Here is a 27927-nt window from a genome sequence, read left to right on the forward strand (position 1 = left end):
ATCTTCTTGAATTCATTCTCTTTTACTATTTTTTTGTTCCACTTATTGTGGAACAATTCACTACTTATTTAATGGATATGCGGTGGTTCCCCAATTTATCATATTTATTCATACATTTGCTTACGAAAGAATATTCCTAGAAATCGGTTGTTTTGAAGTCAACTGAGCTCTTATAGGCGAATGCTTATTCAATTCACACTCTTACAATTACTTTTTTGAATATGAAATTTAATTTGAGATGATGACCATTACCCAATCAAGTTGTTTATTTTATCATTTTCCTTTTCTGTTTTTTGCGTCATATTTCAGCATTTCCTAAGAATAAAGTATAAAGTTATGGGTATCTTGATTTTTGTACCGCAATAATATTTATCTTTCATACTTACAGTATGTCAAGAAACAGTTTACACATTGAAAATAAATACACTTTTTCACTTTCCGCAGCAAAATTTTTTACTTTTTACTTCAGCTCAACATATTTTTTGAATCAGGGATGGTTACTTACAGTATTTCAAGAGATGTGATGCAAAAAAAGTTGCGAAAGCAATGCAAAAACCAACCAAGAACAACAAAAAACAAAAATCATTCAATTTTGTTAGTGTCAAGAAAAACTTTACACACATCGATTATTTTACTTGTTAAGCACGTGTTATACAGTTAACCGTACTTCACCGTTACCAATTCTTCGCAAAGGCATTTACAATGAATTTGTCAATTAGTTGGGGATTAATTTTTGCTTTTTCATATCTGAAGTACCCATTATTGTCTGTTTAATATTCCATGCAAAGGGTTTAGTTTGAAGAGGTCCAACTATTGCCCCATAATCCCCAATGGGGTAAAAACGTTTGAGATCTAGATCTAACAGCAATGTTTTCTTTAACCCTCTAAATAGTGTATAATGGCTAAAATTGATCGGAAAATATGGAAATACAAGAACCAAAGCCAAAAATCAAGAAAAGAAAGCTAGCCTTTTTTTTTTTGGCAGATCTTCGTGCATGTTCATGTCGTAGCATGTTTTGTCGCGCAGTTTCATGAGAAATCTGAATATTGCACTCTTCCTAGAACTCTTTCGTAAGAACACTGATCGTAATTTTTGGAATTTGGTCAAGTTTTCGAGACATTAAGCACTGTACATGTCCACTTATTTATAATTTAGGGCCTTTTTCTGGCTTTGGTTCTTGTATTTCTATATTTTCCGATCAATTTTAGCCATTATACACTATTTAGAGGGTTAAAGAAAACATTGCTGTTAGATCTAGATCTCAAACGTTTTTACCCCATTGGGGATTATGGGGCAATAGTTGGACCTCTTCAAACTAAACCCTTTGCATGGAATATTAAAAAGACAATAATGGGTACTTCAGATATGAAAAAAAGCAAAAATTAATCCCCAACTAATTGACAAATTCATTGTAAATGCCTTTACGAAGAATAGGTAACGGTGAAGTACGGTTAACTGTATAACACGACTTGTTAAAGTCAAATAATCGAAGTGTGTAAAGTTTTTCTTGACACTAACAAAATTGAATGATTTTTGTTTTTTGTTGTTCTTGGTTGGTTTTTGCATTGCTTTCGCAGCTTTTTTTGCATCACATCTCTTGAAATACTGTAAGTAACCATCCCTGATTCAAAAAATATGTTGAGCTGAAGTAAAAAAATTTTGCTGCGGAAAGTGAAAAAGTATATTTATTTTCAATATGTAAACTGTTTCTTGACATACTGTATATACATAGACGATTGTAAAAAATTTATTCCGATCCAGTTAAAAGTGGTTACCACAAGCAGACTCAAATATTATATATTCGTGAAATTCATTATTTCGAGAAATTCAGCTATAAACTCTTATGAAGAATGAATGCGAGGTTAGTGGTTAGGGAGTATGTTTCTTTGTTTATAGCTGACATTTCAGCGATGCGTTAATATCATGATTCATGTAAATCAACTCAACCAATATTCACCATAACTGCTATGTTGATCAGTAACTTTTATTCTTCATAAATATTGAGGGAGAACCTCAAGAGATTATTATTTTGAGATTAGGGTCATCTAAAATTATATTAATGTTTAACAATATTAAAAAAATATATAATACTATTATTTAAATTTTCGAAAAGTTATAGATTTTCTCGGAAACTGCCTAGGTATGTATGTTTATTTATTTTTTTATTTATAAAAAAGGATTTTTTATATTGTATAATTTTTTTTCTTCTGTGAAAATTGAAAATTGTAAATATTTAAAATTAATTTTTTATTAGAAATTTTATTTTATTAATTTTTTTAAATTATATTATTGAATAATAGTACAAATAATAAGAACTCTTCAATTCTAGATATTTCTATACGCTACCCATGTGTATAGAAGTTATATAAAGTAACCGGTTACCTGTGAGAGAGATGGCGAGCTGCATAACACATCAATAGCACAAACAATGTTCAGCGATCTCTTAAATATGCCGATTTTACGCTCAGCTCATAAAGCAGTTATAACAGAACAAACATGCCGCTATTTATAAATATCTATCTATACATGTATGTATGTATGTGAAGTAGGTGTATGAGGTTACTTATCTGCTCTCTTAAACTCAATAAACACCGACGGGAAATGTGGTAAGAGCGTATTAGCCAAATGTGCGACGAAAGAAAAGGTCGAAAAAGTAAAAGTCAACAACAAGAGTAAAGAATTTCTACATACCAATGTGTACCTATTTACTTTCTTCGCCTGTGTCTAATCTCACCTGCCGATATAGCGAGTAATTTAACAAGAAAAGTGACGTTGCAGCTTGCCTCACTGCACTCTCATCTGTGTAATCTTCTATTCACCACTCTCATAGGTAATGAAATGCTGCGTGTAGGGTGTGCTGGCAGCGCGGCGGCGATCGGCGCAACAAGCATAAATTGCGCCGATGTCCAGTGCCGACGAGCAGTTACCAACAAGCAGCAAGCCGGTGAGCAACAAACAGACTTATAAGCGCGCATCGTTCAAGTAATCAGTGAAGATCTAAAATACTTTGGAGCAAAAAATAAAATATAAACGTGTAATCATAGAAACAGAGACAGTTGAAGAAGTTGTTAAAAAAGAAAACAGCAAAAATAACTCAAAGAATTTGCTAGAAACATTTTAAACGTGGAGTTTGATCGAAGACTGAAAAGAAAGACATTTATATAAATACTGTGGACTAATACAAAGTGTAGAAAAAAGACTTGTGACACTTGTTTTTTTAGCATTTATACAATTTTTTTTTGCGGAATCTAAACGTGAACTGCTGTATAAATACAAGAAAGACAGTTGAATAACCAATTAAGTGAAATCTCAAAACAAATTAGCGCAGACGGAGATAACCGAGAGCAAGAAGCACAATAAAACTAATCTACAACAAAAATGACGGGTTTCAATTTGAACGGCACCAGCCTGCTGAAAACCAAAGCTGTCAATGGCAACACCAACGGTGACACGAATGGCAGGAACAACTACATTGCCGAGGAATGTCCCAAGTAAGTAGATTTGAAGTTTTTCTTTATCATTCATATGAAATACATACACTCATGTACTATATATATAAATTCTAAGAAATTGTTGAAAAGTGTCGAGGTTAATTACTAATTTAATTTCAATGAACACAAATGCTAGGCATATGTGCAAAAAACTAGATTACATTTTGATTACAATTTTACATTTTAGTGATTTTTTTGAATTACATTTTAGTGATTAAAAAAAAAATATTTTTGAACGTATTTTTTGTCTTAAAAATACTTTTAAACAAAACAAAAAATTCATTAAAATAAAATTTGTAGTTTTTTTTTGCTATAAATAGTCATGGAACACTTGTTTTATTTTAATTAAAATATTAAAAAAAATATATTAACAATTTTATAAATAAAAAAATATTAAAATTTTTATAAATAAAAAAATATTAACAATCTTTTAAATAAAAACAATTATAAAAAAATTTAAATTTTTTAGAATTATTATTTATAAAAAATATTAAAAATTTTATAAATAAAATAATATTACCAATTTTTTAAATAAAAAAATTTACATTTTTTAGAATTTATTTTTGTTATAATAAATAAATTTTTGTATATTTTATTATTTTAAATACTTAAAACCAGCTTTAATTAAATTCAATGAATTCTGCTATTACAATAAAATTTTATTTAATTAGAAAAAATAATATTAAAAAAACATTTTTTTTTGTATTTTTTTATGAAAATGAAAATAATTACTTTAGACATTTAAAATCAAATTTTAATGAAATTATCCAAATTCTAATAGAAAAAATTTTAAATTGAATACTTAATTTGTATTAAAAAAAGTTAAGTTTTGAATATTTGAACTTTTTGTACGCGAAAAATGTTAATAAATTCAACATTCTATTAAACTTTTTTTTAATTTGTGTTTTTTTATTTAAATTTGCTTAATTTTTTTTTACAAAATTAAGTATTATATGAATTCTACATTAAAAAATTAAAAAAAAAGAATTTACAAAATTTTTTTTATTAATTTTATAAATATTTTTTATTGATTTATGACGACTTCATAATAAGTAAAATCATATAATAAATATGTAAACACGTATTATTATTTTTAAATTATTAAAACGTTGTTTTTAACTGACTTCCAAAAAATTTTACTTTATATTCTATTATATTTTTTTAGATAATTTTTTCTAAATAATTTCTTTCAAATATATTAAACTCAGTGCGAAAGCACTTCGCAAATATAGGCAGTCAACCGAACAGCTGTTAAATTTCGATCATGTTCGGCCTACATTAACTTAAATGTGTTTACTTATGTACATACATAAATACATATGTACTTGTCTAGCTTCAAATATGTAATTGATTTGGAAAACGCACACCTTTTGCATGCCAATACACCAAATTCAAAACAAATGGCATACCAAAAAGGATGCAACGATAAAGTGTTATAAAAGTGAATGGTTGTGCTAAGCAGGTTTTTGCGCTTTTGTTTAATAACAAAGTAGTGGGACCAACATAGTGTATGCAATAGATAAAATTATGTGATATGAGCGACGAAAATAAATACGAAAAAAATGATAAAAATTAATGAAATATAATAATATTGTGCCAAAATGATTAAATTACAAAATTTTCTAATATTAAACATTGCAATCGAATCGATCTAGTCGATATCGTATAACGGCAATCGACATTAAGAAGCCATATTTATGTGATTTGAAAGTCACACAGCAAATTTCGGATTTAATTTAATTTTTTAAATAATTTTTTTGTCCGCAAATTTACTTATTAAACAAAACCGCTCATATATAATCAATTGTATGATGCAAGAAATCTCAAATCCACATGTGTGTGCCTATTTATTTGTATATTTGCATGTATGTATATTCAATATATACACCGGCAAAATACCTCAGATTAAGTATCAAACCAGTTGTAGCCGGTTAAAGCCAGATTTTAGTTCCAATTTTTTTTCATTGGTTGTTTGTTTGTTGGCAATCATAGATAAAAGAAACGAAAAACGTGTATGAACAATATTGGAGCATTGGTAGAAATTAAAAAGGCACAAAAGATTATCAATTTTTGTGCAGAATATTTAACATAATTAACCTTGATTTGTGGAAAGCTTTCAAAATCAAATTTAAATGTTAAAATATTGGAATTTTTTATAGTAAAGTTATAGAAATTTATATTTTAACTGATTGTTTTTAATTAATTATTAGGTTTATATAGATATAGATCTTATTATTCGTAACCTCAAATTTTTTCATAGCAATTAGTTCTGCGTAATCGGGTCGGATCTGCATTTTTATCTGTCCGAATGTCGGCAGTTTTTTGATAACTAATTGAATAATATTTATGGCAGTACAACAACTACAGTTAAACTTCCCTTACTCGAATCCCTATAATCCATAAAAAACCTTCGAAAACCTTCCAGAAAAGACTTCCGAGTTAAGGAAGGTAATTTGTATGTCATTTTATTTCTATTGCCAGTTCAAGAGTTCGAGTTAAGAAGAACTTCGAGTTATTGATGTTCAACTGTACTTAAAATAACCTAAAATTATTTTTCTTCAAATTAATAAATATACCATTTTAGGTAATATTATTTATGAACTCTGAAAATTCTTAATCAAGCGCATTAAGTCATTTAGTACTAAAGTTCTAAAAAAATTTTTTAATATTTTCATGTACTAACTAAATTTAGAAAATTAAAAATTTCTAAAAATTAAATTAAAATGAAATTAAAAAAATTAAAAAATTATCTTTAAAGTTAATTGTCGGTCAAAAGATCATTCATTTAGCGCATATTGCGTACTCACTTTAAATCTGCTATAAGTTTTAGTGGAACTTTAACACTTTTAGACTATCCCCTCACAAATAAAAGGTTACTTTCATGATCTAAAAAGCCATATTAAAATCCCTCCATAAAAATGAGTTCTGGAAAAATACTCTTTAAACTTTTAATACCGAGCAGTTAAAAAACAAAAACATCATGTTACCCTTCACATACATTTTTAATATTTTAATTAGTGGCAATTTGTATAAAAACTTTTTTTAATTCAAATTACTATATGTAAAAAAACAAAAAAACAGGCTTTCATAGGTGACTTTCTGAACTTGCCTTTACGCTGCTAGTGCGTCAGCGCAGGTTCAAAACAATAACAACTAATATTTTCTAAACGTTCATCATAACTAATGTCGACCACTAAATTGAGTGAATTATTCATAACAAAAAAACCGAAAAATGCGAACAAACAACTAAATAAGAAAAAACTATATAAACAACAAAAAAGTAAGCAAAAATTTACATACATACATACATATAAGCGAATGTATGTAATGCGTAAGCGGCAAAAACGGCATAAACAAATTATGTATGTTTAAGCGCATGTGTTTGTGCTAATATTATATTATAGTACGAGTAACTATGCAAATATTTATGTACACATATACCTACAGACATATTTATGTATTTATTAATTTTTTCTGTTGGCAAATTGATTATTATCAACACTATTAAGTGTTGCCAATTGATATCACGAGTAAACAAAAATTGTATGTGCAGAAGAAGAAGAAGAAGAAGACGTAGCTGAAAAATATAATATAAAATAATCACAGAAAGAGAGCACAACTTATATAAAGAGTAGAAAATGAAATTAATAAATATAATAATAAAAGAATAAAAAATGTTATTAAAATAATATAAAAAAAATTATAAAAAATTAAAAATGATATTAAAATAACAAAAAAAAAATAAATAAATAAAATTAAAGTAAAAAATAATTAAAAATATTATTAAAATAACAAAAAAAAAATAAATAAATAAAATTAAATAATAAAAAATTAGAAATATTATTAAAATAATATAAAAAATAAATTAAATTAAAATAATAAAAAATAAAAATTTTATTAAAATAATAAAAAAATAAATGAAATTAAAATAAAAAAAAATTAAAAATTTTATTAAAATTATAAATAAAATTAAAATAATATAAAAAAATAAATAAAATTAAAATAATAAAATAAATAAATAAATAAAATTAAAATAACAAAAACAATAAATAAAATTAAAATAATAAAAAATTAAAAATTTTATTAAAATAATAAAAAAAATTTAAAATAATAAAAAATTAAAAAAATAAAACCTGTTAATATCGTTGCCAACCGAGTTTTGTTTACCAATTTTATTCGCACATCCGCTATAAAGTAAAAAAAATATGTTTATTAGTTTGCGTCTCCGTCTTCGGCTCTACATAAACCGGTTGCGCGGTTTTTGCCAGCAATTGCCAAAGTACATGCAATTAAAGATAGCACGCACAATAACAACACAACAACAACAAAAAATGTGTTAAGAAACGCACCTGCGGTCATAAAAACCATACCATAAGACTTCTCTTTCTTCTCTTTTGACCATATTGGCACGAACTGTTGCCACAACACAGCTGCTTGTAGAGTTCGCATGCAGCAGTTGTAGGCACATAAGTAGGTGTGTGCACTCACACAAGCGCGAAACAGGCAGAAAACAAACAATTTTACTTATTTATACAGGCATACATATGTGCAGTGAGTGTCATTGGCTGTAAAAAGTGGGTGTGTGCGGCATATGTACAAATACACTTTCATATAAATGGACATGTACGGGGCTGATAAACTTGTTTATTACCAGATGTATAGCATATATTAGTTATTCAATTAATTTAAACACGAAATTCCCGATTCCTGTCCTGTATCGATGAAATGAATGTCAATGTTAGAACAGTTATTTAAATACATTTTTTATTTAAATTTTTAGCTTCTTTGGTCGTTTTTATTCTTTAGTCTTTTTAAATTTTATGTGGGATCTGTGTTTGACTTGCTGTGTACTTTACCCATTATTTTTCTTAATTCATAAAAATTTATCACCTATCTTTATCTTTGTGATAAATTAGCAAGTTCATATTTTTTTCTTGACTTTTTTTATGACATTTTATTATGCAGTTATTTTGGTAATAAGAATTTATTGATTATTGCTTTCTTATCAAAGTACCAGAGACATTTTTGGGAATTTTTTTGAGTATTTTTTAATAAGTATAAATTTACATACCCCGGAGGTGCAATAAAAGCGCTGACATAAGTGCATAATATTGAATGGGGAATATTTTAAAGGCGACAACATTATGGTAGACGAATGAATAAATATTTTTTTAACTAAAATTTCTGTTATTTTTTGAACACACCTCAATATTTTTTTTTTTTTTAATTTTATGAGAAAGCTCGTTTTCTTTGAATTTAACGATATTAGCAATGGTATATCACTATCGAAAACTTTAATTTCTTTCCAACTAAGTACTGGTACTCTTTGTAGTATTTAATCCATCGACACATTCAAGACTTTTTCACATAAAATTTTTTCAATTAAGATATTGGCTTTTAGAACTTAAACATCTAAAAATCGAGATGGACAATTTATAAAGATTTAAGTAATATTTCAGTTATCTTAGTATAGTTAGGTTAAGTCATAGTTAAGAGTCTTACAGCCGGTTTCACAAAACAAATTTAAGTGAAAAATAATTAATTTCAGTTTCATCATTTGACTTAATTTTTATTTAAATGGTCACGCTTTGCCGTTTAAATATTATTTAAATACTGTCATAACCATGGTTACGCTTTTCTATCAGCTGATTTCCCATTTTCGTGAAACCGGCTGTTAATTTGATGGACTCATTCCAAAATAATTTTGACTGACTGTTCTCTTTATTAAACCTATCTCAAAGTCAGTAAGAATATCTAAAACCACTTTGACTTGACTACAAAATAAGAGATGTTTATTGATAATTTTAATTTAATATTTGTCAAGGTCAATTAGTAATTTATTATAATTGAACTAAATTAATGAATCGCAAAAATATATTTATTATCTACCATGCAGGAAATGTTGATAGTAAAGCTTTGCCAAAAGAAATAATGACCATTTATATGCAAGACAGAGCTCTAACTATAGACATTTAACATATACTTGACATTGAAAATCTACTATTGGTTTTATAAAAGTCGAATAAGTGGTTCCTATAGGGTAGACATAAAAATTATATATATTCCGTAGTGTAATATAATAATTGTAATATTATTTATTTTCTGAAACTAATTAAAGGAACACGCTTCATTGACAATGTCACCAAAAAGTCAACCAAATTAATTGAATCCAAAGTGTTGATGACTAGGTGACTTTTAATCTCCAACTTTCTTCAACGGAAACATAAATATATATATGTACACACAAAAGCGAAAATTTATTAATTTACATATTTGTATATCTTTTTTTTTCAACAATTGTGCAATTTATTTCAATTTTAGAGCAAATCCATGTCAGCAGCGTCGCTTAGAACAATTGAAGTAAATAAGTGTACATTAATACGCATATTTGTCGCCGTTTTTTTTTTTACTTTAATTGAATTTGATTGAAGATGTTTGGTTAATGCGTAAATTATACCAAAGTACCTTGACATGTTGAGAGATAGTGACTTATGTTCGCATAAATATATGTATGCCGGTGTGGGTAGAGTAAAGTGCGCGCCAATTTAAGTTTACGAGCACCTAACCAAACAATTCAGTTTATTATTTTTGTATTCATTCACTTCCCGTTAGTCAAATGATCTTTTAAATTTGAGAACATTTTTATTAGAGAATGTTTACTATAATTTCGAGATCTATACGAGTAGTAGAAATTTATGTATATAGTAACAATACATTTGTCGAATCGTTGAAATTGAGAAAGTGCCGAATCGAACAAACCACTCGCTTCATTCAACAAAGCTGGTATTATTACAATATATGTACATATTATCTACAACTTTGCTTCCGCCGTTTTCCAATAGATGTCTCTAGGGTCACGTACTGGTCGATTAAATCGATTAAATCGTTTTATATCGATCTTGAACATTTGTGTCAACATTAACCCAAAAAATATTTGTAGAGATCTGTTTGCATCCCAAACTTATTCTCAACTTAAAATGTCACTTTATGAGCCGAATTCTCGACGTTTCCGGGAATGTCTCTAGGGTCAAGCACTGAACTGAATTTCCTGGTAGAGGGAAGAACTTAATATTATTTAAAGCTGTCAAATAAGAATTCTAAGGCACATTACGTCAATGCTATGATTATGTTATTTACAGCTAAGTCTCTTATCTTTTCAAAACTGTAAACTTTGAACAATATTTTCAATCTAAATTTGCGCGCAATTTTTTAATATTAAAATTGAATTTGTTTACTTCCTAAACAGTTGATTGAAGCGTGCATGCAAATGTCTATTAAATATAATTTCACTCATGTAAATATCAGTTCCTTAATATTAGGAAATAGGAAAGTAGAGTGGATTGTATAACTAACTGGCTTCCCACTTCCGTTTGAAAAATTTACTACTTTAAATGTACATAAATTAAATTGTCTATAATTGAGTATTCCTCCTATAATTAAGTTAGCATTTTTTCTGCTGTTATGTTTTTTGAAATACTTCAATTAAGTTAGGAGCGCATTTTAACAAGTGTTTGAACGAATTATTGTAGAATGCAAAATTACTCATCAAAATTACAACTGTGTATTTATGTATTCAAGTATGTACACTCAAGTATATATGCTCTGTACAAACAATTTGTTTTCAAAACAAATCAATCCTGACCTTACTACAACGTCAGAATAATGTTCTATAATTTGATAATAAATACGAATACTACTCGAATTACTTAACGAGGCGAGGCATGCACTTACATACATACTTCATAAAAATTGCTGAATTTGCAATATTTGCGCTGACACATTAGGGGTTTTCGTAATTAATTGATGAAATAATTTCTGTTAAGGCAGTAGTCTGCTTTAGAAGCCGAAAAAAAGCGTTTTTTAGCATTTTTTTTTTTTTGAAAGGGAAGGAAATGATTGCGGTAAACGGAATTTCAAGACGATAGTGTACTATATTTAAGGCTTAAAAAACAATATTTATTATTAAAAAATATTGAAATTTTTTCAAAGTTGTAAGTATTTTTCTGGAGTGCCTGGAGTCTGCACCTGGAAATCGGTGCCGGTGATGGAGGTCGTGCGATGCATCTGAAACAGTCGGAACCAATTTTTTTTTAATTTTTATAAGTTTCTTTTTTTATGAACTAAACAAATACCGAAGAAGTTATAAAATTCCAAATTTTTGCGAAGTTTGAAAAAAACTCACTTTTTTTAAGAAAAAAAAATTGACTTCAAGTTGCAAAACAAGTAGTTTAAATAATACTTTTGTTCAACTTTTTCAAAAAGAAGATAATTTAATACTGAACCTAGATCACTTTGGTTTTTTTCGATCGGACATATTTTCTTTTTGCTATCGCTGGCACCGTTTTCTAACACTTGTGAAAATGAAAACTCGAGAAAACGCGCTTTAAAGTTCTGCCTGGACATTCGCACCTTCTCGCCGCTCGGCCACTAAAACTGCTCTAGCTTCGAAAATATGTCGAATTGTCCTCTGGAATTTTAAAGACATATTCTTGGATAGTTTTGGAAGAGATTTAAAACAAAACAAAAAAATCGATTTTTGAAGCCTGTAAAGCAGACTACTGCCTTAAAAATAAAATTTGCATTTTTTATAGGAAAAATGTGTATTTTATTTGTTCTTAGGTGGAAAAGACATCTAAACCGAAATTACTTCAATATCTGTTGAGATCTAATAAAGTTATATAATGGTCGCTTCTTTAATTGAAAACTATTCTTCTATTGATTAAACCAAAAATACTAAAATTTTGATAAATTGCTGATTATCGTATTTTAAAATCATTTTCAAGAATTAGTTGCCGTTTTTACAAAGAGGGTTCTTTCTCTCTCTCTCAATTACTTTCGAAGCAAATTTTTTGGAAAAAAAAAATCACACACCTCATTTGGTCACACCTTAATGTTTGAATCCAGAATGTATATGTTAGTTGATTGCACAACATCGACTGTGTTGTCAATCAATTAAGTTGTAATAAAAAGTTTCAGTCCATCGGAAACGTAAGAAGTTTGCCCAGCAAAGGGGGGGTTTATTGAATTTTTCCTGTTAAATAAAAAAAAATTTAATTACTGATAATTATTGGAAGGGGCGTAATTATAGCACTAAACACACAACATAACAACGAACAATAATTGTTATTGTTTTAAATATGAAAGTAAGCACATTGCTGAATAATTTTTATTACAACAACAAACAACAACTAAGAAGTAAAACAAAAACACACTCTCAAAGCACGTGAAATTGAAGATTGCGGGTTTAGAGTGAAGGTCGCACCACACACACACTCAGACACTCACACCCACACGCACGTTGAACAAAATGCAATTTTTTTGCATCAAAACTACAACAACAAATCGCCTTGAGAATATCGAAATGTGTCATTTAGTTTAAACTCTCTCTCTTTTGTTGTAATTCCAGTGATTCCGCCGGCTCGACGTCCACCAACAATAACAACAACGTTGAAGAACACTTTGTGGATGAAGTTGAAGTTGAAAATCGCGTTCAGTTGGTTATAAATGAAGAAAAGTTTGTAGTCCAAAATTTCGAAATTTTCAAATTCCGTGTTTTGTCCTTTTTTATATTAACACACACGTTTCGACACACTGTTTTTGTTTCCAAAAAAAAAAATGCATCAAAATTTACACAATATATGTTTGGCATTCACTTTTTTTATTGATAAGAGAACACGCAACTTTTACTCATTTATACAAAAAAAACCCGTTTATATGTCGTCTCCTGTTCCCTTTTCCCCCCAACCTGTTTTATTGAAAATATTTGTGTTTGTCCGTTTCGCTGAAGAATTGAATATCAATTTTTTTTTGGTTTTTATTTTAGGTGACTAATGTTTTTTTAAATTGTATTAACTATATGTGTTTTGTATTTTTATTAATTATTCAAATAATTGACGATTTTTTATTCTTAATTGCTTTTATTCCCACTTTAATTTCTATTTAAAATTTCTATATATTTGAAAAAAATTTTAATATATATTTTTTTTTATTTTTTTAAATGGTTCTTTTTTTTAATTTGTTTAGTGAAATAGTTAAATCATTTATTTCAGACAATTTAAATTTATTTATAATTTTTTGATTTGGTTTTCAATATTTATTATAATTATTTTTTTAATATTATTTTATTTTGAATAAATTTATATTTTTTATTATTTTCTTTTTATTTTATAACATTTATAATTTTGTTTTTATTTTTTTGATGAATTAATATTTTTAATTATTATTATTTTATAATTTTTATTATTTTTTTTTTTATTTTATTTTTTTATATTATTTTGTTTTTTTTCATAAATTTTTATTTTAATTTTTTTGATAAATTAATATTTTTAATTATTTTTTTATATATTTATATTTGTCTTTTTATTTTTATTTTATTTTAATTTATTTCACCAAATTTTCGGGGTCTATTTTTCATACTTTGTGTCTTATTTTTGGTCTAAATTATTATTTTTTACTTTATTTAATTATTTCTATTTACTTTTTTCAATTACTTTTGCGTTAAAATATTTTTTTTTTTCAGTGTAGTCAGTTGCTTAGTTCTAGTTCATTCTGTATGCTTTTTGGAAATCACATTTTTTAATCTCATTCATAAATTTTTTATGACCCCCAATAGTTTCCCTTATCAGTTCACAGCAATTTAGCAGCATAAAATAATCTTTGCACGTTCTGCAATTTGATGTTTAATTACTTTTTTGGCAGCTTTAATTAGTTGATTACTTTCCAAACATCAACGATAAGATTTAGTGAGTTAATTGAAAGTTTTCGGATGACATAATCACAGGAAACATAAAGAAACTATTTCATTCAGATAATTTGTGAGAATAAAAATTCGATAATACAAATGGTAACGGTAGTTTGTAGCAAAGAAATTTTTTTTCGGAATTTTATTTAGTATTTTAATAACCTATATTAGCATAGATCACATTTTTAAGGTATTAAAAAGTTGTTTGTTCTACTTTGATTCCGTAATAAAGAGACTTATTGAAGGCTTCTTACGGATAAGGCACGACAGACGAATTTTATTTTCCATTAATCGACTTTTTGCAGACTCTATAATAGCTTATATAATATAAAAAACGATATATTCCTCGTAATGCTATATTCGTTAAAAATATGAATATCGAGAATGGGTAATCAAGTCACCTTTGAAGTTCCATACATATCCTCAATTAAATTTTTAATAGTACTCTTTAATTGTTAATTCACTTACCTTCACTTATATTAAGTTTTGGTGTTCTCGCATTTCCAATCGTACGTTGATTGTACACCCTCTGAAACCACCTGAAATGTTATCTATCAGCATGAGTGGGTTTTTTTGCTTACCTCACTTATCTTATCGCACTTTCTCTTTCAATGCATTTTCAATGTCAAAACAGTGTCAGTGAATAATGAAATTCTGGTAGAAAAAAAGTTAGATAGTAGATAGAACTAAAACTTTATTAAAAATGCCTATATATGATATATATGTACATAGAAAATATTTAGTGATAAACTGTAATGAGTGGAAGAGGGCTTGTCATTGTCGATAGTGCTTCAGATGATTCATCTGTTGTTTACATTATTTGAGGTATGAGTGTCTATGACTCCTCCGAATACCTCAAGATTCATACACAATGTATAATACATATTCAGAATATTTATAATTTCAAGTTTTTCGAGGAATTTTACTCACTTTGAATTTCTATTAAATATATAAGTTATTTACAGACTATTTTCAATTTAATTTTGAGGTTAGTAAACTAATTCAAGAAGAAGCACGAACACGAAACACTTAAAATAAAAAAAAAAAATTCAAAAACATTTTGAGTTTATGATTTTTGAAGTTTATTCTCAACCAAAAGTTCGTTATCCCGTTTATGACAAAAAATATGCACCCCAAAATTTGAATTTGAGAAAAGTAAGCTGCGGTTCGAATACCTTTGTAGGCAGGTACTCTTCGCAAGAGATGCCTTAAAGTCATCAAACGTAAATCATTAATTGAAAAGATAAGAAGACAGAGTTGTGTTGTTTGCGATAAGAAATTTTGGAAACGTAAATATTTTCAACTTTGTTTTTTAAGTGAAACATCACAACAGATAACTAAATGTAGGTAGGTGTATGTAACTGTTTTGTTGGTCTAACGTTTTTGCAATTGACTGCCGCAAATTATTCAACGCGGAGCAATAAAACCGTGGGGTTGTAAACAAAATTGTTTTTGTGTTTTTGTATTTTTCGATTTTTCTTGTTTTTGTATTTACACATAATTTTTGCATCAAATTTTACTTTTTTCCACACCAAAATGTTGCGCCATCACCAAACAACGGTCACTTACATAGCATCGAGGTTTCTGTTTTACACTGACTTACAACAACACACACATATAAATTAAAAAAAAAAATATTTTTTTAAATAAAATAAAAATAAATTTAATTTTTTCTATTTTTTCTTGACTTTCCTTACAGTTATTCCTATGAGTTGATCAAAGAGATCGCCGATTACTTTTTGGAGCGCACCAGCATTCGTCCCGTCATCGGCATTATTTGCGGTTCGGGCTTGAATTCACTAGCCGATCACATTACCGACACACAAGCCTTTGAGTACAAGGATATACCGAACTTCCCCGTCTCCACGGTGGAGGGTCATGTGGGCCGCATGATCTTTGGCTATTTGGAGGGTATGCCCGTCGTTGCCATGCAGGGTCGCTTCCACTACTATGAGGGCTATCCGTTGGCGAAGTGTTCCATGCCTGTGCGTGTGCTGAAATTGGTCGGTATTAAGTATCTGTTCGCCACAAATGCCGCGGGCGGTCTCAACCCTAAATATAAGGTCGGTGACATTATGATTGTGCGCGATCACATCAATATTATGGGCTTTGCGGGCAATTCACCACTGCAAGGCCCTAACGATCCACGCTTTGGACCACGTTTCCCGCCCATGACGAATGCCTACGATCGGCATTTGGTGCGTAAGGCGCGCAAGGTGGTGCGTGATATGGGCATTGAGAATGACGTGCATGAAGGTGTCTACACTTGCCTGGGTGGTCCCAATTACGAGACTGTGGCCGAGTTGAAGATGTTGCGCATTATGGGCGTCGATGCGGTGGGCATGTCCACGGTGCATGAGGTGATCACAGCACGTCATTGTGATCTCACTGTGTTCGCCTTCAGTTTGATCACCAACAAATGTGCCACAGACTACGACAGCGGTGATGAGGATGCCAATCACGAAGAGGTGGTGATGGTGGGCAAATCGCGGCAAAGCATTTGTGGTGAACTAATGTGTCGAATGATACGCGAGTTGGCTGAGGAGTCGCAGCAGAAGAATGGCAACAAATAAATTGGAAGTGCGGAGCGGATGGAACCAAAAATATTTTAGTGTGTAATCATATAGCATAGCTTGCTACGTAGTTACGTTCAACAAAAACAATAAATGACATAAGTTAAGACAAGCGCATTGGTGTCGGCGAGAGAGAAAAAGAGAGAGAGTTAGAGAGTTAGTTACGCACCTAGCGCATACACAAACCACTGGCAGTTTATTCACTACTCACACACGTATTATGAGGTAACACTTAAGCCATATACGATTACTTCGTAGATTTGTACTAGTTTTGTAGTTAGTTGTCTTGTGTAGTCATTATTATGTTTTGTCTTAGCTCAGTTTGTTGACTCTGTAAAATCTATTGATATATGTTATATAGAGAGTGTTATAGATTATTAACAGACTTCGAGTCACCTACCACTTGTTGCATTTTATAGTCTTTTATTGCATAACAACAGTCCAAGACGCGCTGTAAACCAGTGTAGTACATATATCCTTATAGAGTTTATGCGAGTTCATCACCAATTCGCCGTGTCTAGTGTATTATAAGCTACTTATTTATTATTTTTAAGTGTAAAGTTGACATGTGTTGTACAATTGTTTACTTTTAGCATTTACTTATATGTATAATGTATACTGTATTCAGCATTATTTATATATGAATATACTGTTATTTTAAAATATATGAATATGCACAATTTTAAGTACATATATTGAATGACGTTTTGAAACAATAATATATTTTCGATCAAATAATAAAAATCAGTAGTTATATTGAGCACGCAAAATATTTGTTTTTGAACTCACTTTAATTCAAAAAAATGTAATTTTTCTTTTACTAAACTAAATTAAAGACATGTTCACATGGAAAATTTGTTTAAGGGGTTACATCTAGTTAGGTGCCCTAAAAAATGAGGGTTTTCAAAGATTTTTCCTGAGAAAAGTTCGAAATTTATTATTCTAAGAATTTGTACCCATATTATGGTAACTTGGAGGAGTATTGAATAGTTTTGTATATGTAAAAATAACAGTTTTTGAAGCTGCTACAGCAGATCTCTCGTGTTGTCATTATTTTCGTCTTAATTGTGTTTAAAAAAAAAAACAATTTTTGTCGGTAATAAAAAAGCTTCGATTTGATTTGAGACTAATCTTATCAATCATTTCCGAGTTAACTGCGTGTAACTTCAAAAATAACCGTCGGATTGACATGCATTTTTCAGAGTGTTTTCTTGAATACATTTACATTACGAAATGAAATAAAAATTCGATTGGTTTTGAAACTTCTACAAAGATATAAACTCTTAAGTCGAATATGTGAGTTTTGAAATTGTGGCTATTTATGTGGAGATTATTTGCTATTTAATATGTACCTTTTTAATACGATTTTATTAGCTTCACTTGTTCTACAGAAAGTTACACGCAAAATGCAATTAATTTTCTATAAAAATGTTATGTGTTCATTAAAGTTCTTTACAAGAAAATAGCCTAGTTCTCGCTTATCTTGCTATAAGAAAAATATTTTCACTGGCCTTTCTCACTGTTATAAATATTGACATGATTTTCCTGAGGTCTGAAGTATATTTTTTAAGAAAAAAAAAAAATATTAGCAAATAACAGTTAGAGGTTTAAACTATAAAAATTTCTTAAAAGTTGTTTGTGGTAAATTTTTGACGAGATGGATTTAAGTATTCGGCGATTGAAAGCCAAACCCCTAAAAATATATACATAGAAGCTATATTGATGTTCGCAGCTTAATCAGGGCACTAAATGAAGAGGGAGAATAATACTATTATGAATAGCACCAAAAACTATTATTTCTCACGAGTTGACTGCATTTTAAATATATACGTACATATTATATGTAAGTTCCCATTTGTTCGACTGGGTTACGGAAGTTGTAGATTTCCCCATGCTAGTTTTAAATATCAGAACTTTGGGAAAATTGAACTACATAGTTTCTTCGTAGATAATTTATATATATAACTAGCGCTTACCCACGACTTCGTCCGGAACATGATAGACCAAAACTCCCAGCAAAAACCATAAAAAAATCACTAACTCAATTCAATTTTCTGCATACTTTCTACCCCCTAAGTGCGATGACGTGATCATTTTGATCTTCTTACCGTTTTTAGGTAACCATCAATGCTCTTACTAAATTTAATCAAAATCCGTTCAGCCGTTTAGACGTGAAAGAGCAAAAGTCCCAACAAACAACAAACAAACAAACACGACTAAAAATCACTAACTCAATTTAGTTATCTACTTACTGCCTACCCCCTAAGAACGATGACGTGATTATAGCCTATGACCATTTCTATGTTATCATCTATCACCATACCAAATTTCATCAAAATCCGTTCAGCCGTTTAGGCGTGAAAGAGTAACAGACAGACAGAGTTACTTTCGCATTTATAATATTAATATGGATTAAATTAAAAATATATAATTCGAAATCAATTACATAGCTGACTGCGTTTTTCATATACAATGAAGTGCTATTAGCAGTTATCAATTTTTTTTTTTTTTTTTTTCAAAATGAACACAAACAAATCAGGTTCAATTGCCTACTCAGTGCTAAATCACTAAAAAATATAAAATCTCATAGAAAGTAAAACATTAAATAAATAATTAAATTTAAAAAAGATACAAAGTATATAGATATCGACTCACTCATCATGGGGCTCCATTGCAGGGAGAAATTGTAATTCAAATGGCTTCAAATGCTGTTATTGGAGAGTTTTTGCCGCCTAAAAGTATGCTTTATTTAGACTGTATTATAAATAATTATTTAATTAAATATTTTCTCCACTAGTTTGGAGATTTTCAAATGTATATATGTATGGGTGAGCAAATGCATGTAAACCATATATAAAATCATTAAATTCTAAATGTACGTATTTTAAAATATTTATAATTTTCAAGTATTGGAAATATATTTTAATTGAAAAAATGCATATTAGCACACACACCTGCGACAACTACGAAATGGAAATACAGTAGTTTTCCGAAATAACGAATATTCGTTCTAACGAAAACCGCTTATAACGAACAAGCAAATTTGTTACATTGAGTACCTTAAATAACGAACATCGGAGATTTGTAAGTACTCGGTTTAACGAACAACATGAAGAAGACATATGAAGAAAGAGTAAAAATCAAATAATATCGAACCAGAATTAAAAATATAACTTGAAAAAAAAAAAACAATAGAAATGTGTGATTTGAAAAGATGTTGAATTACTCCATTTTGGAAGAATTTAGCTGATTTCAATTGTTTTGTTATGGGTTTCATTTTTTAACAAATAATTAATAAAACAATTTATTAAACTGCAATTTACAGATATTAAACTAATTTTTCTTGAAAAACATACCTCTAAGTGAGTACTCGAATTAACGAAAAATTCGATTTAACGAACAGGCCTGACAATTAATGTGTTCGTTATTTCGGAATACTACTATATTTCGGCATAGTAAAAACGTTATATCTAATATAAATATCATGAATTTTAATCTATCAAGTTTCTTTGCTATAATAATTTTAATTTTAGTAAAAGTTTTCAGTAAAAAAAAAATATTTTTTATATCTTAAATTGGTTGACAAAATATTAAATAAAATTTTATGAAATTCTTTGAATATAAACAAAAAATAAAAACTGTATAATGTGGCAACTTTGTTTCATGCCACGCTTAAATTAAAGCATTTAAAATTATTTTCACACTGTATTTTATGTAAATTAACTACAGTGGAACTTCTCTAACTCGAATCACCATAATCCTCTCTTTTTAGATTCTGCCTCGATAGTAAAATTTTAAATTTTCTATTAAGTGCTGGTCGAAAAGTGCGATTTATGAAAGAAAGTTTGTTCGAAATTTGACTTCTATTGCAAATTTTAGAGTACGAGTTATGGAGAACTTCGAGTTATAGAAGTTTGAGTTATGGAAAGAAATGTGTATGAAATTTGTATATATAGTTACTCTATTGTTAATTCAAAAGTTATGGAAGTTCCACTGTAATTACCATGGAACCAATTTTTGTTTATAAAGTCAAGTTGAAACACTAAAAAAAATTGGTTTTATGGCTATAAATTAGAGCTCTTGGTATTCGACTAATCGCCTAACCGAATAGGGCATTATTCGAATAATAATATTCGGTTTGCACTATTCGAATAGTCGTCAGTCATCGACTATTCGATTAACCGCTCATTTTCGACTATTCGGCTAACCGTTCGTTGTCGACTATTCGAATAGTATAAGTTCATTAAATTTCCATTTTTATTGAAAAAAGTGAAACACAGGAAAAATGAGCACAACTGGCATTTTCACAAGTAAAAACAAACAAAAATCAAAGGCTGCTAGGATTTCAAACAATTTTCATTTATTCGAATAGTGACAGTATAACTATTCGAATAACCGCAGTAGAACGACTATTCGAATAGTCGTAACATTGCGACTAATCGAATAGTACTAACCGGTTAATATTCGTACGGACGGTTACAAACCGAATATTCGAATAATCGGTTTTTAGGTTAATCGAATAATTTTAAGATCCCTACCATAAATTCTTCGCAAACAGATTTTTTTTTGTATAACATATAGAAATATTTTTTAATCTCAGTTAATTTTCTAATTATTACTTTCGAGTACAAGTGACCACATTTCCCTTATAACTTCTACAACTTAAAATCTTTTAAAAGAACTATGCTTCTCAATACCTTATATATTTAAATTATGTTTTATTTTAGTAATCGTTTAAAACAATCACGCTGTCGAAATTTCTAACTGTTCCTCAACATAATCACTTGCGAACTTTCCGTCAAATAAATTTGTTATGAATTTTTAATAAAAATTAAATTATTTTTCTCTTATTCAAATTTCGGTTACAAAATTTTTTGTTTTTTGCAATTAAAATATTAAAAATAAAATAAAATAAATTAAATATTCCGCTGCATCGTCTCCTCGTTTCGCATACATAATGTCGGCTACAAAGTGCGCGGCAGGCAAATGTGAAGATAAGACGTAAGACATCTCAATGTAAATACTTACTAACACCTATAAATGCATTTAAATTAATTCCCTCCCTTAGCATCACCTACGAAGAGGTCAAACAGATCGCCGATCATATATTGTCACGCATAAAAGTAAAGCCTGTAGTCGGTATTATATGCGGTTCGGGTTTGGGCTCACTAACCGAAGCCATTACGAATGCACAAAATATAGAGTACAAAGACATACCCGGGTTTCCGGTCTCAACTGTGGTCGGACATGCGGGACGCTTGGTCATCGGTATGCTGGAGGGCCTGCCAGTGTTGGCAATGCAGGGACGCTTTCACTACTACGAGGGCTATCCGTTGGTGAAGTGCTCTTTGCCGGTGCGCGTCATGAAACTAATGGGTATTGAGTACTTGATGGTGACTAATGCTGCGGGCGGCATAAATCCCACTTATAAGGTGGGTGATATTATGCTTATACGCGATCACATCAACTTCGTCGGGTTCTCTGGCAATTCGCCACTACGTGGACCAAACGATGACCGGCTGGGACCACGATTTCCACCCATGACCGACGCATACAATCCCGAGTTGATAACACGCGCTCAGGGTATTGCCAAAGAGATGGGTATACCGGATGTGGTGAAGGTGGGCACATATTGCTTCCTCGGTGGTCCGAACTATGAAACAATTGCTGAGTGTAAGATGCTGCATACTTGCGGCGTAGATGCTGTCGGCATGTCGACCGCTCACGAAGTGGTTGTGGCCCAGCACTGCGGTCTGAAGGTGTTCGCATTCAGTCTCATCACCAACAAGTCATCACTGGACTACCAAAAGAAGGAGTATGCCAATCATGCCGAGGTCGTAGCGGTGGGCAAAAGTCGTGAGAGTACTTGCCGTGATCTCATGTGTCGCATGATCAAGTCTATAGCAGCTGAGCGGGGAAGCGGAGCAGCTGATTGTGGCTGTTCAACATGAGGAACGAGGGTTGCAGGGATGCATGCGGAATTAGTTAAATATACAAAATCTATTTTATATATTATTATGTAATTATATTATATAATTACGGGAAAGTCAAAATTCAAACCATATCTACTGAAAAATATTTCGACAACAAAATAAAATTCTAATAAAAAACTTTTATTAAATAAAGTGCTGGAAAAGATGTAGTGGTATGCCAAGCATTTATTAACATTATGATGCAGAAGCGAGTGTAATAAATGATTAAACTAAGTCGATTTTAGCAGTGAAATCCCTTCAATTACACTTTCAATTTTGATTTTTATTTTTTAATAAAAGTTCTATAACAACAACAACAACACTTTTCATATCAAATTAAAGATCAAGCGATTTCCCAACCACACGTCCTTACCAGAACCCGCTAACACCTTCCGTTCCGGAGTTATAAGCGTTTTTCCATTCGGCAGCCACCTTCTGCTGACTTCTGTTCGCCTGGTACTTTGGCTGGGAAAATGGCTCACGCGAAATTCACTTTTTCACAGTTGACACACACACACACCAAATGTTCTGGTATGCAAGTGTAGCATATCCCCAGGGGTTTTTTTTTAAATATTTATAGAAATTGCTTGGGCTTATTTATTGCTTATATTTCGCGTGTGTAGATAGTGGTTTAACATAAAAAGAAGGTATTTTTGCTAGAAATTCAACTTTATTGAAATGTACTAAGCAATATGTTAGCCCATCACTATGGGCTATGCTTTCGTATGCAATAACTAAGTAACAGTTAATTATACAATAACAAGAAATTAATAAAAAATAATTGTTAACTTAAAAGGCGCATATATAATATATAAAATTATATTTAAGCTGTATAAAATAGAACTAAAAAAAATAAAATACATTAAAATAATTTGAACTAAATTTCGGGGCGTTTTTCGTCTTTGCAAATACATTTACAAAACATAAAAATAAAAACATATATAAAAATAGAATAGCACATAATACATAAAATTATACATACATACACATATGTATATATGCATGCATAAGTAACATAAAAGTTTTATGTTTAGTATATAATTACATAATAAATTACACAAACAAAAAGTGTGAGAAAACGATTGCTTTAAAATAAACTCTGTACAAATGAACATTTATGTACAATATTTATGCGTTTTAATTAAAAATTGTGAAATACATATGTATAAATATATATATATATTTTTTTAATGAAATTATAATTAATATAATTATTTAAAAATTTAATAATTTTTTTTTTTGTTAAAATGTTGGCTGCAATAATCAATTTAAGTAAAAATGACAAACACAATATTTAAAAAATTTTAATTGCAAAATAATTTCTAGTTTTTTTTTGGAAATTAATTAAACAATTTATTGCGCTCAATTGCATTTGTTGTATATTAAATATATAATATAATTTTTAATCAATAGCTGTGTGTGTAGCTTGTGCGCTGGTGCTGCCTCTATGCAAGCAATTAATGTTTATTTTTTTATTTTTTTTTTCTTTATTTACCGCACGCAGCGTTGCTTTTGCTTACTTTTTGTTGTTTTCATAATTTTCTTTAAATTATTTTTTTTTTAATTTTTACAAATTGTAAAATTTTATCAAAAAAAGCCGCGCATGGCCTGCTAGATATGTGTGTATGCGTGTGTGAGTGTTAAGAACATTTATATAAATATATATATATTTTGTTATATTTTTTGCTTTTAAATATTTTTAATTTTAATTTAAGAGTATATAGTATATGCATGTATATGTATCGTATGTAGATGAGGCCTAAGTATATATGTAGTATATAATATATATTAGAATCAATCGCTCGCATTTTTATATGTAGGTATATCTTTATATATATTTTGTAAGCTTGTAAAATATGTAAAAAGTTATTAAATATTTTAGTTTTAGTTTGTTGTTGTTGTATGTATTGCATATATGCATATATCAAAAATGATTGTGTTCATGTGCTGCTGTGCGTACGCGTGCACTCTCATATATATATATATATAGTATATCATATGTATATATGTATGCTTATGGTATTACAAAATATAATTCTCAATTTTTTAGCGTTTTTCTTGTTTTTGTTTTCTCTCTATACTTTAGCATTTCTAGTCTTTAAGCAATTTTCACTTATTTAATTTAAATAGCAAAATATTATTTTTTAGTTTTTGTTTTGTTGTTTTTGTTTAGACTAAAACTAAAATAAGCCACGCTCCTTCTTCAGATTGGTTTGCTTCCATAATGGCATCTGTTCGAATTCAGCGCTGGTCATGCCGAGCGCCGTCTGAAAATCCACTGCATTCAAATACAATTCCAAGCGTGTGGGGTCAACACCTTCGGGCAGTGGACGTTCCTTTAATATGGCAAGCGGATATTCAGTTTGTGTTAGTTGTTTGAGGACATCAGTGATGGGGATGGGTTCATCAGTGCGACCATCCTGCAAAGAGAAAAAAGTGAATTTTATACCAAAAAATATTTTTAACTTTTTTTTCGTTATTAAAGGCTTCTAGTTAAAGCATAGTTAATAAAATGTAGAATGTAGAATAATATCTTTGGTTGTAAACTTATAATTCGCGAGCTTTTGAAGTGTGGACATTGCAAAGTCCAACATTTTACACGCTCCTCTAGCATTTCTTTGATTATTCGGGTCTTGAAAGTTAATCAGCTTCTGAAATCCTAAACTATAGAACTCACCTGCATGTTTATCTCTTTGATATCATCACGTTCAATCCAATCGGGGAAGAGAGCTTTAAAGGCCAATGGCTCTAAGCCAGCCCATACGACATAACCCTTAATGTCATGGAAGTCTTTTTCGTTATTCTCACCTAATTAATGAAAAAAAAAAAAATTAAGAAATATAAATATAGTAAGTAATAACAAGCGTAAGCGTTAAACATACCAAATTTGGCGCACCAGTATGAGACAGCGGTCTCTAAAGCAGCGCGTCGCTCCGATATCCAACGATTCACGCCGGCGCGATTCTCATTCGTTGGACTGCTGCGCTCTTCGGTGCTTACTAAAACAAAAATAACAATAAAATCGTTTAAATCTGCTTCCTCATAACAACAACACCAACAAACTCACTTTTGAGATCCTCCAACGGCCACCAGCCCATCCACAGCCACAGCATATCACCATCGTCGAGCATGAAGATCGTCGGTTGACGTGCGCTGTACAATTGCGCCTGCGTAAATGGATATGGACTGTGCAGGTCCTGGCAACGTAGCGCATATTGCAATTCCGTGGCGCTAAACACGCCTTGCGTGCTTGAGTAGTGGAAGAGACGCGCTGTATAAGCGTAATCTTTGGTAGTCTCTTTGAGCAGGCTATAATAAGCGTTGCTATCGTAGCCCGTCAATGCCGCTTCGAATTCGCTTGCGCGTTGGCCTTCCTCCACGGTCTCCACTTGCACTACGCTCACGCTGTTGGTAAACAAATCTTCCGGCTTTTCTGACTTCAAGTGGTTAGCCGCCTGTTCAGCCAAGTCACGTGTATGCTTAGCGCTCTTGCAGCCGTGCCATATATACAACACACCCTTATCGCCGTGTACAAGCAACATGGAGGCGCGTGAGCGCAATTGACGCGCATGACAGTCCACCTCACTGAGAAGCGTCTCCTCCGGCACATTGCCAGTGATTTGATAGAGACGCCACGAGTTGCGACGTTGCAGGCAATCATCCTTGCGGCCTTTGTGTTGGAAGAGTAATTTGAAGAGCCTTATGAAGGCGGGCGTCTCATCGCCTTGTGCCACGCGCTTTTGTGCGCCCTTCTCCTTATCCAACTCGACGGTAAGCAGCGCGGCAGCACCTTTCTCATTGGCGCTGGAATCGTTACCCTGCCAGCAGAAGTAGACGCAACGATCGCGACCGACTGTAGCGCGATTGGAGATTTTACCACTCAGCTCACGCACCGTTACCGAAATCTGATATACCCAACGCACGATGTAACTCTCGGTAGAGTAAAAGTGTCCGTAGCTGCTAGCTTTGGCGTTGTCGAAGTTGAATTCGTGTATCTGCCATTTGTCGGTGGATTTTGTGATGACATCGAAGTGACGCATGCTGTCATTGTCGTAATAGAAGTTGCCACGCCCCAAATTTGAGTTTTCCAACACCAAATTGGGCTCAACATAAGGTTCACCCTTGAAGATCGCGCGTCCATCGAGCGCTTTTACCGCGTGCACACCATTCATAAGATAATCTTTCTCCAGATCTTCACGCTCCACTTCGGGCCAGTCGGAGAATTTCTCCTTGAACAGTGAAGTTTCCATATTTTGTGTGATCTTACCCAAAATACACCAGTCACCGCGCTTCTCACAACGCCGCAGAAATTTATATGACTCGCGATTGCCGACAATTGTTGCGTAATTAACGGGATTCACGTAGCAGCTGGAGTAGTCCACATCGCCGGTGTCGTAATGTTCTTGCGCCAATTTAATGGCGGCGCGTTTGGCATTCGTCGACGCTGTCTTGCCATTCCACACATACATTTCACTGCCGAAATCAAAAATGATCACCTTATTGGGATCGAGCATGTCAACCTTCGGTATGCAACCCCAGTACTTCTCCATCGGCACTAGTGAGTCGTCTTGGAATTCATAGATTTTATTGGTCTCTATGAGACTTGCTTCGAAGAGATCATCTTCATCGGCGTGACCACAATCGGGCACTATATAATCTTCCGGCTTGCCTAGCAGCTCCCAGAATTTCTTCCAGTGACGTTCATTCAAGAACTTGCCATCGGTAAGTATAACTTCGGCTGAGGCGGTGCAACCGAGATCTTTATTCTCGACTATATAAGCGCAAATCTTCTTGCTGCGCGCAATCTCGATGACATTGGCGTACGAGCCGACATAACGATACAAATGCTCGCCATGCACGAGTATGAAACAATCACCGCGATTCACGGACTTATATGTGGGTTCAACCAAACGCGTCTGCACATGTGTACGACCCTTAACATGCAGCAGCATGAGCTTCTTATAGGGTACCCACATTTGGTTAAGCGGCAGCGAAGAGGATTTTAGTGCAACCGACTTGAAATCTTCGACTGATGCGAGACCTGCGATGGCCTCGGCCGCCAAATTACTGCTACGATGACCATCTGTAAGCAAAAGATGACGTAAATTAAGTATTCTTTCGTTGAACAATTTTGAATTCACTTGATTTT

At 31.0% G+C, this 27927-nt stretch overlaps 4 protein-coding genes across 23 annotated transcripts in view; 3 read left to right on the forward strand and 1 right to left on the reverse strand.

Moving 5' to 3' along the window:
* Positions 1-3094, forward strand: part of LOC105220763 (uncharacterized) — a 254578-nt gene extending 251484 nt beyond the window's left edge. The window contains exon 15 of the mRNA XM_054228600.1: positions 2331-3094. Coding sequence (XP_054084575.1) covers positions 2331-2359 — 29 coding nt within the window. The 3' untranslated portion in view covers positions 2360-3094. The remainder of the gene's footprint in view (positions 1-2330) is intronic.
* LOC105220764 (purine nucleoside phosphorylase) lies at positions 2919-17576 on the forward strand. Of its 2 annotated transcripts, XM_029045993.2 has the most exons (3): positions 2919-3492; positions 12899-13006; positions 15933-17576. In XM_029045993.2, exons 1-3 carry the CDS (start codon positions 3380-3382, stop codon positions 16804-16806), a joined length of 1095 nt encoding a protein of 364 aa, XP_028901826.1. In that variant the 5' UTR covers positions 2919-3379; the 3' UTR covers positions 16807-17576. The 2 variants fall into 2 exon arrangements, with proteins under 2 accessions (XP_028901826.1, XP_011195557.1); XM_011197255.3 differs by lacking the exon at positions 12899-13006 and having other exon boundaries at positions 2921-3492.
* Positions 17577-21583: 4007 nt separating this feature from the next.
* On the forward strand, positions 21584-22944 carry LOC105220760 (purine nucleoside phosphorylase). Its single transcript, XM_011197248.3, has 2 exons — positions 21584-21807; positions 21875-22944. Exons 1-2 carry the CDS (start codon positions 21764-21766, stop codon positions 22755-22757), a joined length of 927 nt encoding a protein of 308 aa, XP_011195550.1. The 5' UTR covers positions 21584-21763; the 3' UTR covers positions 22758-22944.
* Positions 22945-24116: 1172 nt separating this feature from the next.
* Positions 24117-27927, reverse strand: part of LOC105220753 (supervillin) — a 363739-nt gene continuing 359928 nt past the window's right edge. For all 19 annotated transcript variants that reach the window (XM_054228592.1, XM_054228584.1, XM_054228583.1 and 16 more), the window contains 4 exons: positions 25846-27861; positions 25661-25777; positions 25456-25586; positions 24117-25198 (listed from right to left, as the gene is read on the reverse strand). In XM_054228592.1, coding sequence (XP_054084567.1) covers positions 24959-25198; positions 25456-25586; positions 25661-25777; positions 25846-27861 — 2504 coding nt within the window. In that variant the 3' untranslated portion in view covers positions 24117-24958. The remainder of the gene's footprint in view (positions 25199-25455; positions 25587-25660; positions 25778-25845; positions 27862-27927) is intronic.

The sequence above is a fragment of the Zeugodacus cucurbitae genome, chromosome 4 (assembly GCF_028554725.1).
Source record: "Zeugodacus cucurbitae isolate PBARC_wt_2022May chromosome 4, idZeuCucr1.2, whole genome shotgun sequence".
NCBI classification, from domain to species: Eukaryota; Metazoa; Arthropoda; class Insecta; order Diptera; family Tephritidae; genus Zeugodacus; species Zeugodacus cucurbitae.

What these genes read in the sequence shown, in the direction of transcription:
- LOC105220760 (XM_011197248.3), top strand. Translation starts at nt 21,764, where the DNA reads ATGTCGGCTACAAAGTGCGCGGCAGGCAAATGTGAAGATAAGAC. An exon ending in GGCAAATGTGAAGATAAGAC is followed by an intron (nt 21,808 to 21,874) that starts GTAAGACATCTC and finishes TCCCTCCCTTAG; the next exon opens with CATCACCTACGAAGAGGTCA.
- LOC105220764 (XM_029045993.2), top strand. Translation starts at nt 3,380, where the DNA reads ATGACGGGTTTCAATTTGAACGGCACCAGCCTGCTGAAAACCAAAGCT. An exon ending in ATTGCCGAGGAATGTCCCAA is followed by an intron (nt 3,493 to 12,898) that starts GTAAGTAGATTT and finishes TTGTAATTCCAG; the next exon opens with TGATTCCGCCGGCTCGACGT. An exon ending in TTGGTTATAAATGAAGAAAA is followed by an intron (nt 13,007 to 15,932) that starts GTTTGTAGTCCA and finishes CTTTCCTTACAG; the next exon opens with TTATTCCTATGAGTTGATCA.